Raw genomic sequence first — 15010 nt, forward strand, 5'->3', positions numbered from 1 at the left:
TTTTGATGAACATTAAATGTTCTTACCTATTCTATGACCCAGCCAGTCGGCTCTTTGAACCCAAAGCAAAGGTTACCCGTCCCTTTTCAACAGGCGTTTTTTCGTGGAAAGCGGCCACTCCAAACAAAAATAGATATATCTGGTGTTTTGTAATGAACGTAATGCGCGTTGGCACGGCGGAGGTATAGACAGCTGCTTCTTGGCGAGTTGCGCTGGGTCGGTCATGTTACGGCCTGCCGGCCGTGCGCTGTGCCTCTGCGGCCGCGCTGAACTCATTCCGAGAGAAGCATTGCAATTGTGCTTCAAGTTTTCACGGAGCTATTTTGGCCGAGTTACAGACGCAGCTCGTCTCTCTCAGAATATCGGCTAAAGTTACCAAAACAAAACTTGGACTCACTGACGGACACACAGCTGCACTTCCAGTCAGTGTAGAATAATTTCGCTTATGTTTATAATAATTAAATTAAAGATTAAAGCAGAGTAGTGTAGACTAAACATAAACAGCAGAAATATTTTATTTTCTAACATTTGAAGCAATTGCTGCCCAATTTCTGTCTTGTTTATTCTTTGTCATTTCATTCTTAATGTGGGTGAAATAGTTTCAACAGTTTGAAAGCAGTTTCTCAACATATCCAAATCCAATGCCTCATAAACCAAAAACCATAAAACAGCACAAAATAAACAATTTACTTATTTGAAAACTGAAAGTGAACTTTCCACAAAATTATATAACTTGGGCATGTTTTGAGGTAAACATTTGGCCAGCACAGTGATGGGGTGATGGGTCAGTCTGTTCTATAGGAGTGGGTCAGTCTGTTCTGTAGGAGTGGGTCAGTTTGTCCTGTCGGAGTGGGTCAGTCTGTTCTGTAGGAGTGGGTCAGTCTGTCGTGTAGGAGTGGGTCAGTCTGTCGTGTAGGAGTGGGTCAGTCTGTCGTGTAGGAGTGGGTCAGTCTGTTCTATAGGAGTGGGTCAGTCTGTTCTATAGGAGTGGGTCAGTCTGTCGTGTAGGAGTGGGTCAGTCTGTCGTGTAGGAGTGGGTCAGTCTGTCGTGTAGGAGTGGGTCAGTCTGTCCTGTCGGAGTGGGTCAGTCTGTCCTGTCAGAGTGGGTCAGTCTGTCGTGTAGGAGTGGGTCAGTCTGTCGTGTAGGAGTGGGTCAGTCTGTCGTGTAGGAGTGGGTCAGTCTGTTCTGTAGGAGTTGGTCAGTCTGTTCTATAGGAGTGGGTCAGTCTGTTCTGTAGGAGTTGGTCAGTCTGTTCTATAGGAGTGGGTCAGTTTGTCCTGTTGGAGTGGGTCAGTCTGTTCTGTAGGAGTGGGCCAGTCTGTTCTATAGGAGTGGGTCAGTCTGTTCTGTAGGAGTTGGTCAGTCTGTTCTATAGGAGTGGGTCTGTCTGTCCTGTAGGAGTGGGTCAGTCTGTTCTATAGGAGTGGGTCTGTCTGTTCTATAGGAGTGGGTCAGTCTGTTCTATAGGAGTGGGTCAGTTTGTCCTGTTGGAGTGGGTCAGTCTGTTCTATAGGAGTGGGTCAGTCTGTTCTATAGGAGTGGGTCAGTTTGTCCTGTCGGAGTGGGTCAGTTTGTCCTGTTGGAGTGGGTCAGTTTTCCAGTCGGAGTGGGTCAGTCTGTTCTGTTGGAGTGGGTCTTTTGGCAGCTTGATGTAATTTGGCAGCTAATTAACGTTGTGCCAATTCTTTGAAATAAGGCTATTATTAAAATAAGGTGATAAAAGGCCAAAGCATATTTCAGTAGATAAGTCTGTGTGGTACATGTGTGTGCTAACTGTGTGGTACACAGTTGTTCATGCTTGGTGTTTTCACCGCTGCGGCGTGTATTGTGGCCCGTAGACCTCAGTCAGCCATGACATTGTCACATGTCAACTTTGTGCATGTTTTGCTGGGGTCTAGATTTTCACATTAAAGGAAAATGCATGAATATGGTCGATATTAGAGGATAATCTTTCACATTTTGTCCCAGGGGAGGATGTCCTGTGGAGGCTCCAGCCCTGAGAGGGCTGTGGGTGCAGGAGCCCCCCTGTGTGTGATCTGTGGTTTCTGACTTCCTGGCCCTCAGAAGCTCTCTGCCACACTCCACCCCTGCCCCATCTCTAACACTGTCAGCTCACATCCAACCCTAACCCCAACCCTAACTGCAGGACAGAACCATTGTACCAACCCTAACCCCAACCCTAACTGCAGGAGAGAACCATTTACGTTACATTTTAGTCATTTGGCAGACGCTTTTAATCCAAAGCGACTTACAAGTGCATAGGTTCTACCATAAGTCAAAGCATCACATCCAGAAACTAGCAAAATAAACATGAAATGCTGTTCTAAACATAGTTGTCATCATAAGTGCATTTTTTTTTTTTTGGGGGGGGGGGGTTAGACAAGGATAGGGATATCAGAAAGGAGGGGCGGGGGAAATCAGGAGGGAGGACTAAGGTAGAGTTTGAAAAGGTGGGTTTTGAGTCTGCGTTGAAATAGGGGGAGGGATTCTGCTGTTCTGACAGTGGTAGGCAAGTCATTCCACCACTGAGGAACCAGAACGGAAAACAGGCGTGAACGTGCAGCTCAACCGCCAGGTGCACGTAGAGAGGGAACCATAAGGCGACCACTGTACTGTGTTACTTGGTGAAAATGGTCAGTAATCTGCAGGAGGTGTGTTACTTGGTGAAAATGGTCAGTAATCTGCAGGAGGTGTGTTACTTGGTGAAAATGGTCAGTAGTCTGCAGGAGGTGTGTTACTTGGTGAAAATGGTCAGTAGTCTGCAGGAGGTGTGTTACTTGGTGAAAATGGTCAGTAGTCTGCAGGAGGTGTGTTACTTGGTGAAAATGGTCAGTAGTCTGCAGGAGGTGTGTTACTTGGTGAAAATGGTCAGTAGTCTGCAGGAGGTGTGTTACTTGGTGAAAATGGTCAGTAGTCTGCAGGAGGTGTGTTACTTGGTGAAAATGGTCAGTAATCTGCAGGAGGTGTGTTACTTGGTGAAAATGGTCAGTAGTCTGCAGGAGGTGTGTTACTTGGTGAAAATGGTCAGTAATCTGCAGGAGGTGTGTTACTTGGTGAAAATGGTCAGTAATCTGCAGGAGGTGTGTTACTTGGTGAAAATGGTCAGTAATCTGCAGGAGGTGTGTTACTTGGTGAAAATGGTCAGTAGTCTGCAGGAGGTGTGTTACTTGGTGAAAATGGTCAGTAGTCTGCAGGAGGTGTGTTACTTGGTGAAAATGGTCAGTAGTCTGCAGGAGGTGTGTTACTTGGTGAAAATGGTCAGTAGTCTGCAGGAGGTGTGTTACTTGGTGAAAATGGTCAGTAATCTGCAGGAGGTGTGTTACTTGGTGAAAATGGTCAGTAGTCTGCAGGAGGTGTGTTACTTGGTGAAAATGGTCAGTAGTCTGCAGGAGGTGTGTTACTTGGTGTGTTAAAGTGTTCCAGGTGATGATGATCCCCAGGTCCCCTCCTGCTGCGATCAGCGTGATGTTGAGCTGCTGGGAATATTTTTGACCTCCTTTCTCTGTTTCTTCTTCTCCTCCTTCCCACCCTCTCTCTTTCCCTCCTCCCCTCCTTCTCTCCTCAAGGTAGGCTCATTTTCATGTCTTTTTTAAATGTTTTGAGTGTTGACTGAGATGTGAGGCGTGCGGACGCTGACGGCCGTGTTTCCTCAGGGATCCGTTCGGGGCTCATAATGAGCGCGTGCGGGGGATGATGCGGAGCTTCTCCGAGCCGTTTGGGCGGGGCCTGGAGGAGGGGCGGGGCCCTGAGCCGCGTCTGGAGGAGGGGCGGGGCCACAGGCACAGTCAGGGCGGGCCCAGCTCCAGCCTTGCTCTGCGACAGGACCACATGGTGAGGGGGCGGGGCTTAAGCTGGAAAGGGGTGTGTCTTACATAGGTGTGTTTCCGAGGGGGTGTGGTTAACGTGAGAACATTCAGCCCAGCAACGCTCACCTTTTCCTCCCAGGTGTACCTGCTGCGTCGATTGCCGAAACCCTAGATAGCATCTAGTATCTGTCTGACATGCATTCAAGGTGGCAAATATTAGCTAAAATTTGCCAACATAAAAAAACTAATTCTGTTCACCAGGAACATTAGCTAATAGTTTGTAAATAGTTTGTAAAAATTGTATGTGACATTGCCTGTTATAATGTCCTTTAAAATAAAAAATAAATAACAGGTAAGCAACACCTCAGCTTGCTGGCATTGTTAGACATAAGTCAGACAGTTTGTATGAAACAGGCGCTGGTGGAGAACTAAATGGAATGTTAATTTAAAATCATTCAGCAGTTCAGACATAGTTCACTGCAAACTGGTCTGTACTGGGCTATTCAAGAGCACATTCAGCTGGTCTGTACTGTTATTCTAGAGCACAGTGCGCCGGTCTGTGCTGTTCTAGAGCACAGTGTGCTGGTCTGTGCTGTTATTCTAGAGCACAGTGTGCCGGTCTGTACTTTGTTATCTGGTCTTTTGAGTGTAGAGGCCCCGTCCCGCGATAATCCCCCGTCTGCATGTGGCCTGTACTGTGTGTGTTCCTGATAATTATTTTAATCAGACTCCAGACTCCTCCTGACCCCTGGATAAACCCATCAGATGCTACCACTGCTCAGTGCTCTGACTCCATTCTGCTGAACCGAGGCTACCACTGCTCAGTGCTCTGTCTCCATTCTGCTGAACTGAGGCTACCACTACTCGGTGCTCTGTCTCCATTCTGCTGAACCGAGGCTACCACTGCTCAGTGCTCTGACTCCATTCTGCTGAACCGAGGCTACCACTGCTCAGTGCTCTGACTCCATTCTGCTGAACCGAGGCTACCACTGCTCAGTGCTCTGACTCCATTCTGCTGAACCGAGGCTACCACTGCTCAGTGCTCTGACTCCATTCTGCTGAACCGAGGCTACCACTGCTCAGTGCTCTGACTCCATTCTGCTGAACCGAGGCTACCACTGCTCAGTGCTCTGACTCCATTCTGCTGAACCGAGGCTACCACTGCTCAGTGCTCTGACTCCATTCTGCTGAACCGAGGCTACCACTGCTCAGTGCTCTGACTCCATTCTGCTGAACCGAGGCTACCACTGCTCAGTGCTCTGACTCCATTCTGCTGAACCGAGGCTACCACTGCTCAGTGCTCTGACTCCATTCTGCTGGGCTCCTTCTGTGTGCAATTAATGAGGCAGGTCATGGGTCATAAGTAACAGGTTGTGGATGTAACAGTGCATAGCTGCATCCAAAATTCCATACTATGTACGACACAGTTTATGTGTGCTGTTAATGTACAGAAGGAGGCTTTAGTGCACAGTATGAACTTACTACAGCATCATAAACACAGTGCATGCTTTAAACACAGTGTTTAAACACAGTGCATGCTTTAAACACAGTGTTTAAACACAGTGCATGCTTTAAACGCAGTGTTTAAACACAGTGCATGCTTTAAACACAGTGTTTAAACACAGTGCATGCTTTAAACGCAGTGTTTAAACACAGTGCATGCTTTAAACACAGTGTTTAAACACAGTGCATGCTTTAAACGCAGTGTTTAAACACAGCGCATGCTTTAAACGCAGTGTTTAAACACAGCGCATGCTTTAAACACAACGGCACTTTAAACGCAGGGCGCGTTGAGGAGAGCAGGTTGTTGATGTGACTTTATGGAAGAAGACGTAAATATAGCTGTTAATTTCACGCCGTGGTCTGGGCTGCAGAGCCCCCCCCCCCCCCCCCCCCCAGCTGCAGGTATAAATAGCCGCGCTGCAGCAGAACCAGGACGGGTCCTGTGGGCCCCCCCCCCCCCCCCATGTTGCCCTTTGGAGAAAAGTCGCAGCTCTGCCAGCACACTCTCTCCTGATTGGCTGGCGTGTAATTCCTGCGTGTGGATCTGTTATATAACCTCTTATAATCCACGCATGCATGTCTGAATTACAGGGTCTCTCCCCCCCTCTTCCCCCCCCGTGTGTCTGTCATCGGGGTCTGGGGGGTGCTCACACACTCCTATGACTGGGACCTGGAGTGTAGCCACGATAAGATCCACACAGCTATTGGGCCCTTCAGCAAGGGCTCTTAACCCCACATTGCTCCAGGGGGGATTGTCCCCTGCTTAGTCTAATCAACTGTAAGTTGCTCTGGATAAAAGAGTCAGCTAAATAATACATTATTATTATTATATGAAAGTGGTGCTGATGGATCTGCACAGACAGGGACTGGATTGTGTGGCACTCTGTGTGGGGCTCTGTGTGGGGCTGTGTGGGGCTCTGTGTGTGTGGGGCTCTGTATGTGTGTGGCTGTGTGGGGCTCTGTGTGTGTGTGTGGCTGTGTGTGTGTGGCTGTGTGGGGCTCTGTGTGGGGCTCTGTGTGTGGCTGTGTGGGGCTCTGTGTGTGTGGCTGTGTGGGGCTCTGTGTGTGTGGCTGTGTGGGGCTCTGTGTGTGTGGCTGTGTGGGGCTCTGTGTGTGGGGCTCTGTGTGTGTGGCTGTGTGGGGCTCTGTGTGTGGGGCTCTGTGTGTGGCTGTGTGTGTGGGGCTCTGTGTGTGTGGGGCTCTGTGTGGGGCTCTGTGTGTGGGGCTCTGTGTGTGGCTGTGTGTGTGGGGCTCTGTGTGTTTAGGACAGGCAGTGATGGTGCCATGTGCCCCCCCCTCTCTCTCCAGGGCATGGACCTCTTCAGAAGCCCCTTCCACATGATGGACAACATGATGGCTGGGATGAGGAACAGGATGGACAACATGCACAGGAACATGGTGAGCCAGCCAGCCAGCCAGTCAGTCAGTCAGTCAGTCAGTCACCCAGCCAGCTGGTCAGTCAGTCAGTTCTGCACAGGAACATAGTGAGCCAGTCTCTTTCTCTGTCTGTATGTACATACAGCACAGTCACCAGTCAATTTGTATACAGTTTGCAGACCGTGCGTGTGTGTGTGTGTGTGTGTGTGTGTGTGTGCGTATGTGTATGCTGTGTACGGTGTGTGTGTGTGTATGCTGTGTACGGTGTGTGTGTGTGTGTATGGTGTGTATGGTGTGTGTGTGTGTGTACGGTGTGTATGGTGTGTGTGCATGTGTGTGTGTACTGTGTGTGTGTGTGTGTGTGTGTATGGTGTCTGTGTGTGTGTGTGTGTGTACTGTGTGTGTGTGTATGGTGTCTGTGTGTGTGTGTGTGTGTACTGTGTGTGTGTGTGTGTGTGTATGGTGTCTGTGTGTACGGTGTGTGTGTGTGTGTATGGTGTCTGTGTGTGTGTGTGTACGGTGTGTGTGTGTGTGTGTGTTACAGGAGAGCCTCTCCACAGAGCCCAGCTCACACTCCTACAGCTCCTCGTCAGTGATGACGTACTCTAAGGTGGGGGAGGAGCCAGCCAAGGTGTTCCAGGCCGCCAGTCAAACACGGAGCGCTCCAGGAGGGGTGAGTACAGTGGGGGGGTGAGTACAGGGGGGGCAGGGGGGTGAGTACGGGGGGGTGAGTACAGGGGGTGAGTACAGTGGGGGGGTGAGTACAGGGGGGGGGGGGGGGGTGAGTACGGGTGGGTGAGTACAGGGGGTGAGTACAGTGGGGGGGTGAGTACGGGGGGGGGGGGCAGGGGGGTGAGTACGGGGGGGGCAGGGGGGTGAGTACAGGGGGTGAGTACAGTGGGGGGGGTGAGTACAGGGGGGGCAGGGGGGTGAGTACAGGGGGTGAGTACAGTGGGGGGGTGAGTACAGGGGGTGAGTACAGGGGGTGAGTACAGGGGGTGAGTACAGGGGTCACTAGGCTACAGGCACCGGTGTGGTGACTGCGCGGATCTCTCTCCAGGTGAAGGAGACGCGGCGCTCACTGAAGGACTCGGAGAGTGGGGTGCAGAAAATGGCGATCGGACACCACATCCACGACCGAGGTCACGTGATCGAGAGGAAGCACAACACACACACCGGAGAGCGAGAGCTCAACCAGGACTTCCAGAACATGGACGAGAGTACGACACACACACACACTCAAACACACACACACATATACACACACTCACACACACTCAAACACACACACACATATACACATATACACACACACTCACACACACTCACACACACACTCACATATACACATATACACACACACACACACTCAAACACACACACACATATACACATATACACACACACTCACACACACTCAAACACACACACACATATACACATATACACACACACTCACACACACTCACACATATACACACACACTCAAACACACACACACATATACACATATACACACACACATATACACACACACACTCACACACACATATACACATATACACACACACTCACACACACACACACACACATACACACACACACACACACACACACACACACACACACATACAGTGGTGTGAAAAAGTGTTTGCCCCCTTCCTGATTTCTTATTTTTTTGCATGTTTGTCACACTTAAATGTTTCAGATCATCAAACAAATTTAAATATTAGTCAAAGACAACACAAGTAAACACAAAATGCAGTTTTTAAATGAAGTGATTAAATCCAAACCTACATGGCCCTGTGTGAAAAAGTGATTGCCCCCCCTGTTAAAACATATTTCTGTAGCCACACCCAGGCCTGATTACTGCCACACCTGTTCTCAATCAAGAAATCACTTAAATAGGACCTGCCTGACAAAGTGAAGTAGACCAAATGATCCTCAAAAGCTTGACATCATGCCGAGATCTAAAGAAATTCAGGAACAAATGAGAAAGAAAGTAATTGAGATCTATCAGTCTGGAAAAGGTTATAAAGCCATTTCTAAAGCTTTGGGACTCCAGCGAACCACAGTGAGAGCCATTATCCACAAATGGCGAAAACAAGGAACAGTGGTGGAGTGGCCGGCCGACCAAAATTACCCCAAGAGCGCAGCGACGACTCACAAAAGACCCCACAACAACATCCAAAGAACTGCAGGCCTCACTTGCCTCAGTTAAGGTCAGTGTTCATGACTCCACCATAAGAAAGAGACTGGGCAAAAATGGCCTGCATGGCAGAGTTCCAAGACGAAAACCACTGCTGAGCAAAAAGAACATTAAGGCTCGTCTCAATTTTGCCAGAAAACATCTTGATGATCCCCAAGACTTTTGGGGAAATACTCTGGTCTGAGGAGACAAAAGTTGAACTTTTTGGAAGGTGTGTGTCCCATTACATCTGGTGTAAAAGTAACACCGCATTTCAGAAAAAGAACATCATACCAACAGTAAAATGTGGTGGTAGTGTGATGGTCTGGGGCTGTTTTGCTGCTTCAGGACCTGGAAGACTTGCTGTGATAAATGGAACCATGAATTCTGCTGTCTACCAAAAAATTCTGAAGGAGAATGTCCGGCCTCAAGCTGAAACGAACTTGGGTTCTGCAGCAGGACAATGATCCAAAACACACCAGCAAGTCCACCTCTGAATGGCTGAAGAAAAACAAAATGAAGACTTTGGAGTGGCCTAGTCAAAGTCCTGACCTGAATCCTATTCAGATGCTGTGGCATGACCTTAAAAAGGCGGTTCATGCTCGAAAACTCTCCAATGTGGCTGAATTACAACAATTCTGCAAAGATGGGCCAAAATTCCTCCACAGCGCTGTAAGAGACTCATTGCAAGTTATCGCAAATGCTTGATTGCAGTTGTTGCTGCTAAGGGTAGCCCAACCAGTTATTAGGTTTAGGGGGCAATCACTTTTTCACACAGGGCCATGTAGGTTAGGATTTTTTTTCTCCCTTAATAATGAAAACCTTCATTTAAAAACTGCATTTTGTGTTTACTTGTGTTGTCTTTGACTAATATTTAAATTTGTTTGATGATCTGAAACAAGTGTGACAAACATGCAAAAAAATAAGAAATCAGAAAGGGGGCAAACACTTTTTCACACCACTGTATATATTACATTATTGGCATTTGGGAGACGCTCTTATCCAGAGCAATGTACAGTTGACACCCTCACAGGTACACTCACGCACACACACACTCACACACACACACACATATACACACTCACACACACATATACACACACACACAGGCACACATGCACACACACACTCACACATATATATATACACACACACACACATACAGTACTGTGCAAAGGTTTTAGGCAAGTGTGAAAATAATCTGTAAAGTAAGAATGCTTTCAAAAATAGAAATGTTAATAGTTTATTTTTATCAATGAACAAAATGAAAAGTGAGTGAACAGAAAAAAAATCTAAATCAAATCAATATTTGGTGTGACCACCCTTTGCCTTCAACCAGCATCAATTCTTCTAGGTACAGGAGCAAATGATCATCAATTTAATATGTTGGTTGAAAAACAATCATTAACTGAATCAGAAACAGCTGTGTAGGAAGGTTAAAACTGGGTGAGGAACAGCCAAACTCTGCTTCTAAGGTGAGGTTGCTGAAGACAGTTTAATGTCAGAAGTCATACACCATGGCAAGACTGAGCACAGCAACAAGACACAAGGTAGTTATAATGCATCAGCAAGGTCTCTCCCAGGCAGAAATTTCAAGGCAGACAGGGGTTTCCAGATGTGCTGTCCAAGCTCTGTTGAAGAAGCACAAAGAAACGGGCAACGTTGAGGACCGTAGACGCAGTGGTCGGCCAAGGAAACCTAGTGCAGCAGATGAAAGACACATCATGCTTACTTCCCTTCACAATCGGAAAATGTCCAGCAGTGCCATCAGCTCAGAATTGGCAGAAACCAGTGGGACCCAGGTACACCCATCTACTGTGTGGAGAAGTCTGGTCAGAAGTGGTCTTCATGGAAGAATTTCAGCCAAAAAGCCATACCTCCGACATGGAAACAAGGCCAACAACTCAACTATTCACGAAAACACAGGAACTGGGCTGCAGAAAAATGGCAGCAGGTTCTCTGGACTGATGAGTCAAAATGTGAAATATTTGGCTGTAGCAGAAGGCAGTTTGTTCGCCGAAAGGCTGGAGAGCGGTACAAGAATGAGTGTCTGCAGGCAACAGTGAAGCATACTGGAGGTTCCTTGCAAGTTTGGGGGGGCATTTCTGCAAATGGAGTTTGGGATTTGGTCAGAATTAATGGTCTCCTCAATGCTGAGAAGTACAGACAGATACAGTACAATCAGGGATGCATCTGATTGGCCCCAAATGTATTCTACAGCAGGACAACAACTCCAAACATACAGCGAATGTCATGAAGAACTATCTTCAGCGTAAAGAAGAACAAGGAGTCCTGGAAGTGATGGTATGGTGCTGTCACAAGAAATTCTACCCCCCTTACTAAACTTATCCCCTCCTGGGTCACGTTTCCGGTTTCCGGTTACGTTCCCCTCATGCTAACATGCCCCTCAAGTTAACATCATGCGTTAGCATCAAGTCGACAGCGTGGTTGTCAAGCTTTATCTGTTGGTTGCTATGATGCGATCTGTAAGATACATTCCCCTGATGCGTACGGTAGCGTCAACTGGCTAGCGTGTCTTTTTGTTAACGGCATACATAGTCATTCATCTGTCAATAAGCATTTATTTAGTCCGGTGTATGTAAATTAGCAAAACATATAAATTGCCAATTTCCCTACAGTTTAAGATAGCGATAGAGATAGCTAGTGCTCATCTCTCGGTGGATTAATATCAGTACCGCTAGCTAGTTAGTGAAGCGGACAGCAAAGCATTCGGCAATAAATATATGTAGAGAAGTAGATAAGAATGACATAGGTAGATATATTTAAGTTAGCTCCCTAGCTAGCATAATAAGAAATATCTAGCTAGCAAGACAGCTAGACAGATAGATCGCTAGCTAACTCGGAAGATAAGCCATAGCTGTTTTTTATTCCTAGCTAGCTAGGGATCTTTATATCTAGCTCGCTAGATGTAGCCTATATCGTGGTTCAATGTATATAAATAATCGAGATATTACATATGAAGCACTACATATTCACAAAAGCATCGCTAGCTTGCCGATGCAGAGCCTATTACACACAGCAGTAAACAAATATGATTGATGTCATTGCAGAGACGGAACCGGAAACTTGAACCTGGAGGGGATAAGTTTTGTAAGGGATAGGATTTGTTGTGACAGCCCCCACAGAGCCCTGATCTCAACATCATCAAGTCTGTCTGGGATTATATGAAGAGATAGAAGCATTTGAAGCTGCCTAAATCCACAGAAGAACTTTGGCTAGTTCTCCAAGATGTTTGGAACAACCTACCTGCCGAGTTCCTTCAAAAACTGTGCAAGTATACCTCGAAGAATTGATGCTGTTTTGAAGGCAAAGGGTGGTCACACCAAATATTGATTTGATTTAGATTTTTCTTCTGTTCATTCACTTCTTCTGTTCATGCATTTTGTTTATTGATAAAAATGAACTATTATCATTACTATTTTTGAAAGCATTCTTATTTTACAGCATTTTTTCACACCTGCCTAAAACTTTTGCACAGTACTGTATGTACACACACACACATACACACGCACGCATATATACACACATATACATATATTCACACACCAGAGAGAGAGCGCTCAACCAGGACTTCCACAACATAGACGAGAGTACAACATACACACACGTGGGAATGCTCAACAGAACACAACCAAAATCTCTGCCTGACCCCTGACCCCTGACCCCTGCCTCCCGCCCTTTGCCCTGGCAGCTGAGGCACAGACGTTTGACGAGGAGTGGCAGAGGGAGGTGTCCCGGTTCTGCCCCCCCGCCCCCCTGTCCCGCCTGCAGGCCCCCCCCCCCCGGGCCGCCCGCCGAGCCGCCATCGCAGCCCCCCCAGATCCCCGGAGGTCAGCATTACGCTCAAACAACCCCTGTGTTTACAATAATAATCATAATGTAACAGCCATTACGCTCAAACAACCCCTGTGTTTACAATAACAATAATAATGTAACAGCCATTACGCTCAAACAACCCCTGTGTTTACAATAATAATAATAATGTAACAGCCATTACGCTCAAACAACCCCTGTGTTTACAATAATAATAATAATGTAACAGCCATTACGATCAAACAACCCCTGTGTTTACAATAATAATAATAATGTAACAGCCATTACGCTCAAACAACCCCTGTGTTTACAATAATAATCATAATGTAACAGCCATTACGCTCAAACAACCCCTGTGCCAACATAAACAGTAACGGGTACAATAATAATCATAATAATGTAACAGTCGTGACGGTGGATTTGATTGGTGAGACTGTGTTCTCTGATTTCATTGGTGGGAATGTGTTCTCTGATTTGATTGGTGGGACTGTGTTCTCTGATTTGATTGGTGGGACTGTGTTCTCTGATTTGATTGGTGGGACTGTGTTCTCTGATTTGATTGGTGGCACTGTGTTCTCTGATTTGATTGGTGGACAGGGGGAAGCTGAAAGCGGAGGAGAGGAGAGAACCGCAGGAACCCTGAGGGCCCGCGAGGAAGGGGCGGCCTCATGCCCACCTTCTCCCACGTTCCCCCACGTTCTCCCACGTTCCCCCACGTTCTCCCACGTTCTCCCACGTTCCCCCACGTTCTCCCACGTTCCCCCACGTTCTCCCACGTTCTCCCACGTTCCCCCATGTTCTCCCACGTTCCCCCACGTTCTCCCACTTTACCCCACGTTACCCCACGTTCCCCCACGTTCTCCCACGTTCCCCCCCGTTCCCCCACGTTCCCCCACGTTCTCCCACGTTCCCCCACGTTCCCCCGACCTGTTCCCCAGATCCGCCCAGACTCACACCCCTCTCCCAGCCCAGCTCCTCCCACCTGTGTGACCTGCAGACGCGGAGCTGTTTCCCAGCACGTCTGACTCTGAGATCCGTCTTCATGCTTCACGCCTGAGAGACTGTAGAACTTTGGCCTCATCACCGTAGTGATCTCATCACCTGAAGATGTGGACATAGAAGCCTCAAGATTTTTACTGTGGCCTTTGCGTTTGTCAGTAATATCCTGTGGTGTTTGTGTTTGTCAGTAATACCCCGTGGTGTTTGTGTTTGTCAGTAATACCCCGTGGTGTTTGCGTTTGTCAGTAATACCCTGTGGTGTTTGCGTTTGTCAGTAATTGCTGTAATTTGTACATTTGGATGCTATAATAAAGTGATGCAGAAATGCTTTGGAGCTGAAGTAGGTTGTGTGCTATATTGTTATTATATTGTGTGTTTGGGTTGTATGAAATTCATGAATGCAGATTACATGTATCTTTAGTTTACAGCTCCTAAAAGCACTTAGGTTAACCACGCCTGTACATGTTTTCTTAAAATGAAAACGTTTTAAGTTCCCTTTTGTCAAATGTGTCTCATTTCTCTTCAGTCTGAGTATAATTGTTGATGAGGATAGTTCTTTGGCTGTTTTTTTTTTTTTAACTTGTTTAAATGCTCAGATGTTTAATGATATTGTCTGTTTTAACACAAGAAGTGGTTTTGAAAGGGAATGCCTGGTCAAATGAACCATTCTGCCGCTGAAAGTCATTTTAAATATAGAAAGGAACAGAATTCCGATCAGAACAGTCTGTATGTGTATGTGTGTGTGTGTGTGTGTGTGTGTGTGCGCGCTTCACACTGTACCTGACTTTACTGTGAGGACCATGGAGGAAGGACACACACTCACACACAGGCGCACACACACACACACACACACAGGCACACACACATATACACACACAGGCTCACACACATATACACACACAGGTGCACACACATACTCACACACGCTCGCACACATACGCACACACTCGCACACACAGGCGCACACATACACACACACACACACACACACTCAAGATAGATTGGTACCTTGGTTGCCCTCTGTAGTGGATATAGAAGGTGATTAAGACAACACAGGCACACAAATGACCATCCAGCCCAGTGACGTACACAAGGATAGAACATTATAGAACATTATAGAACAATAACAAATAAGCTCTATGGCAAGTGGCAGTGAGATTCTGATGATGTGGGGAAGAGGGCTCGTTACTTTATGCAATATTCTATTTCCTTTTAAAAGGTCTTTCTAAATATAGGACGGATTAGTCCGTACGCCTGGTTCAGGACAGATGAGTCCGTACGCCTGGGTCACCCCCACTGTCA

At 47.1% G+C, this 15010-nt stretch overlaps 1 protein-coding gene across 1 annotated transcript in view; it reads left to right on the forward strand.

Annotated features, from left to right (window-relative positions):
• mlf1 (myeloid leukemia factor 1) overlaps window positions 1–14048 on the forward strand; it is a 14839-nt gene extending 791 nt beyond the window's left edge. The window contains exons 2-7 of the mRNA XM_061216180.1: window positions 3655–3832; window positions 6619–6708; window positions 7232–7360; window positions 7748–7907; window positions 12588–12726; window positions 13307–14048. Of these exons, the coding sequence (XP_061072164.1) occupies window positions 3655–3832; window positions 6619–6708; window positions 7232–7360; window positions 7748–7907; window positions 12588–12726; window positions 13307–13352 (742 nt within the window). The 3' untranslated portion in view covers window positions 13353–14048. The remainder of the gene's footprint in view (window positions 1–3654; window positions 3833–6618; window positions 6709–7231; window positions 7361–7747; window positions 7908–12587; window positions 12727–13306) is intronic.
• The last annotated feature ends 962 nt before the right edge of the window (window positions 14049–15010 follow it).

Source organism: Conger conger, chromosome 13 (assembly GCF_963514075.1).
Source record: "Conger conger chromosome 13, fConCon1.1, whole genome shotgun sequence".
Taxonomy (NCBI): Eukaryota; Metazoa; Chordata; class Actinopteri; order Anguilliformes; family Congridae; genus Conger; species Conger conger.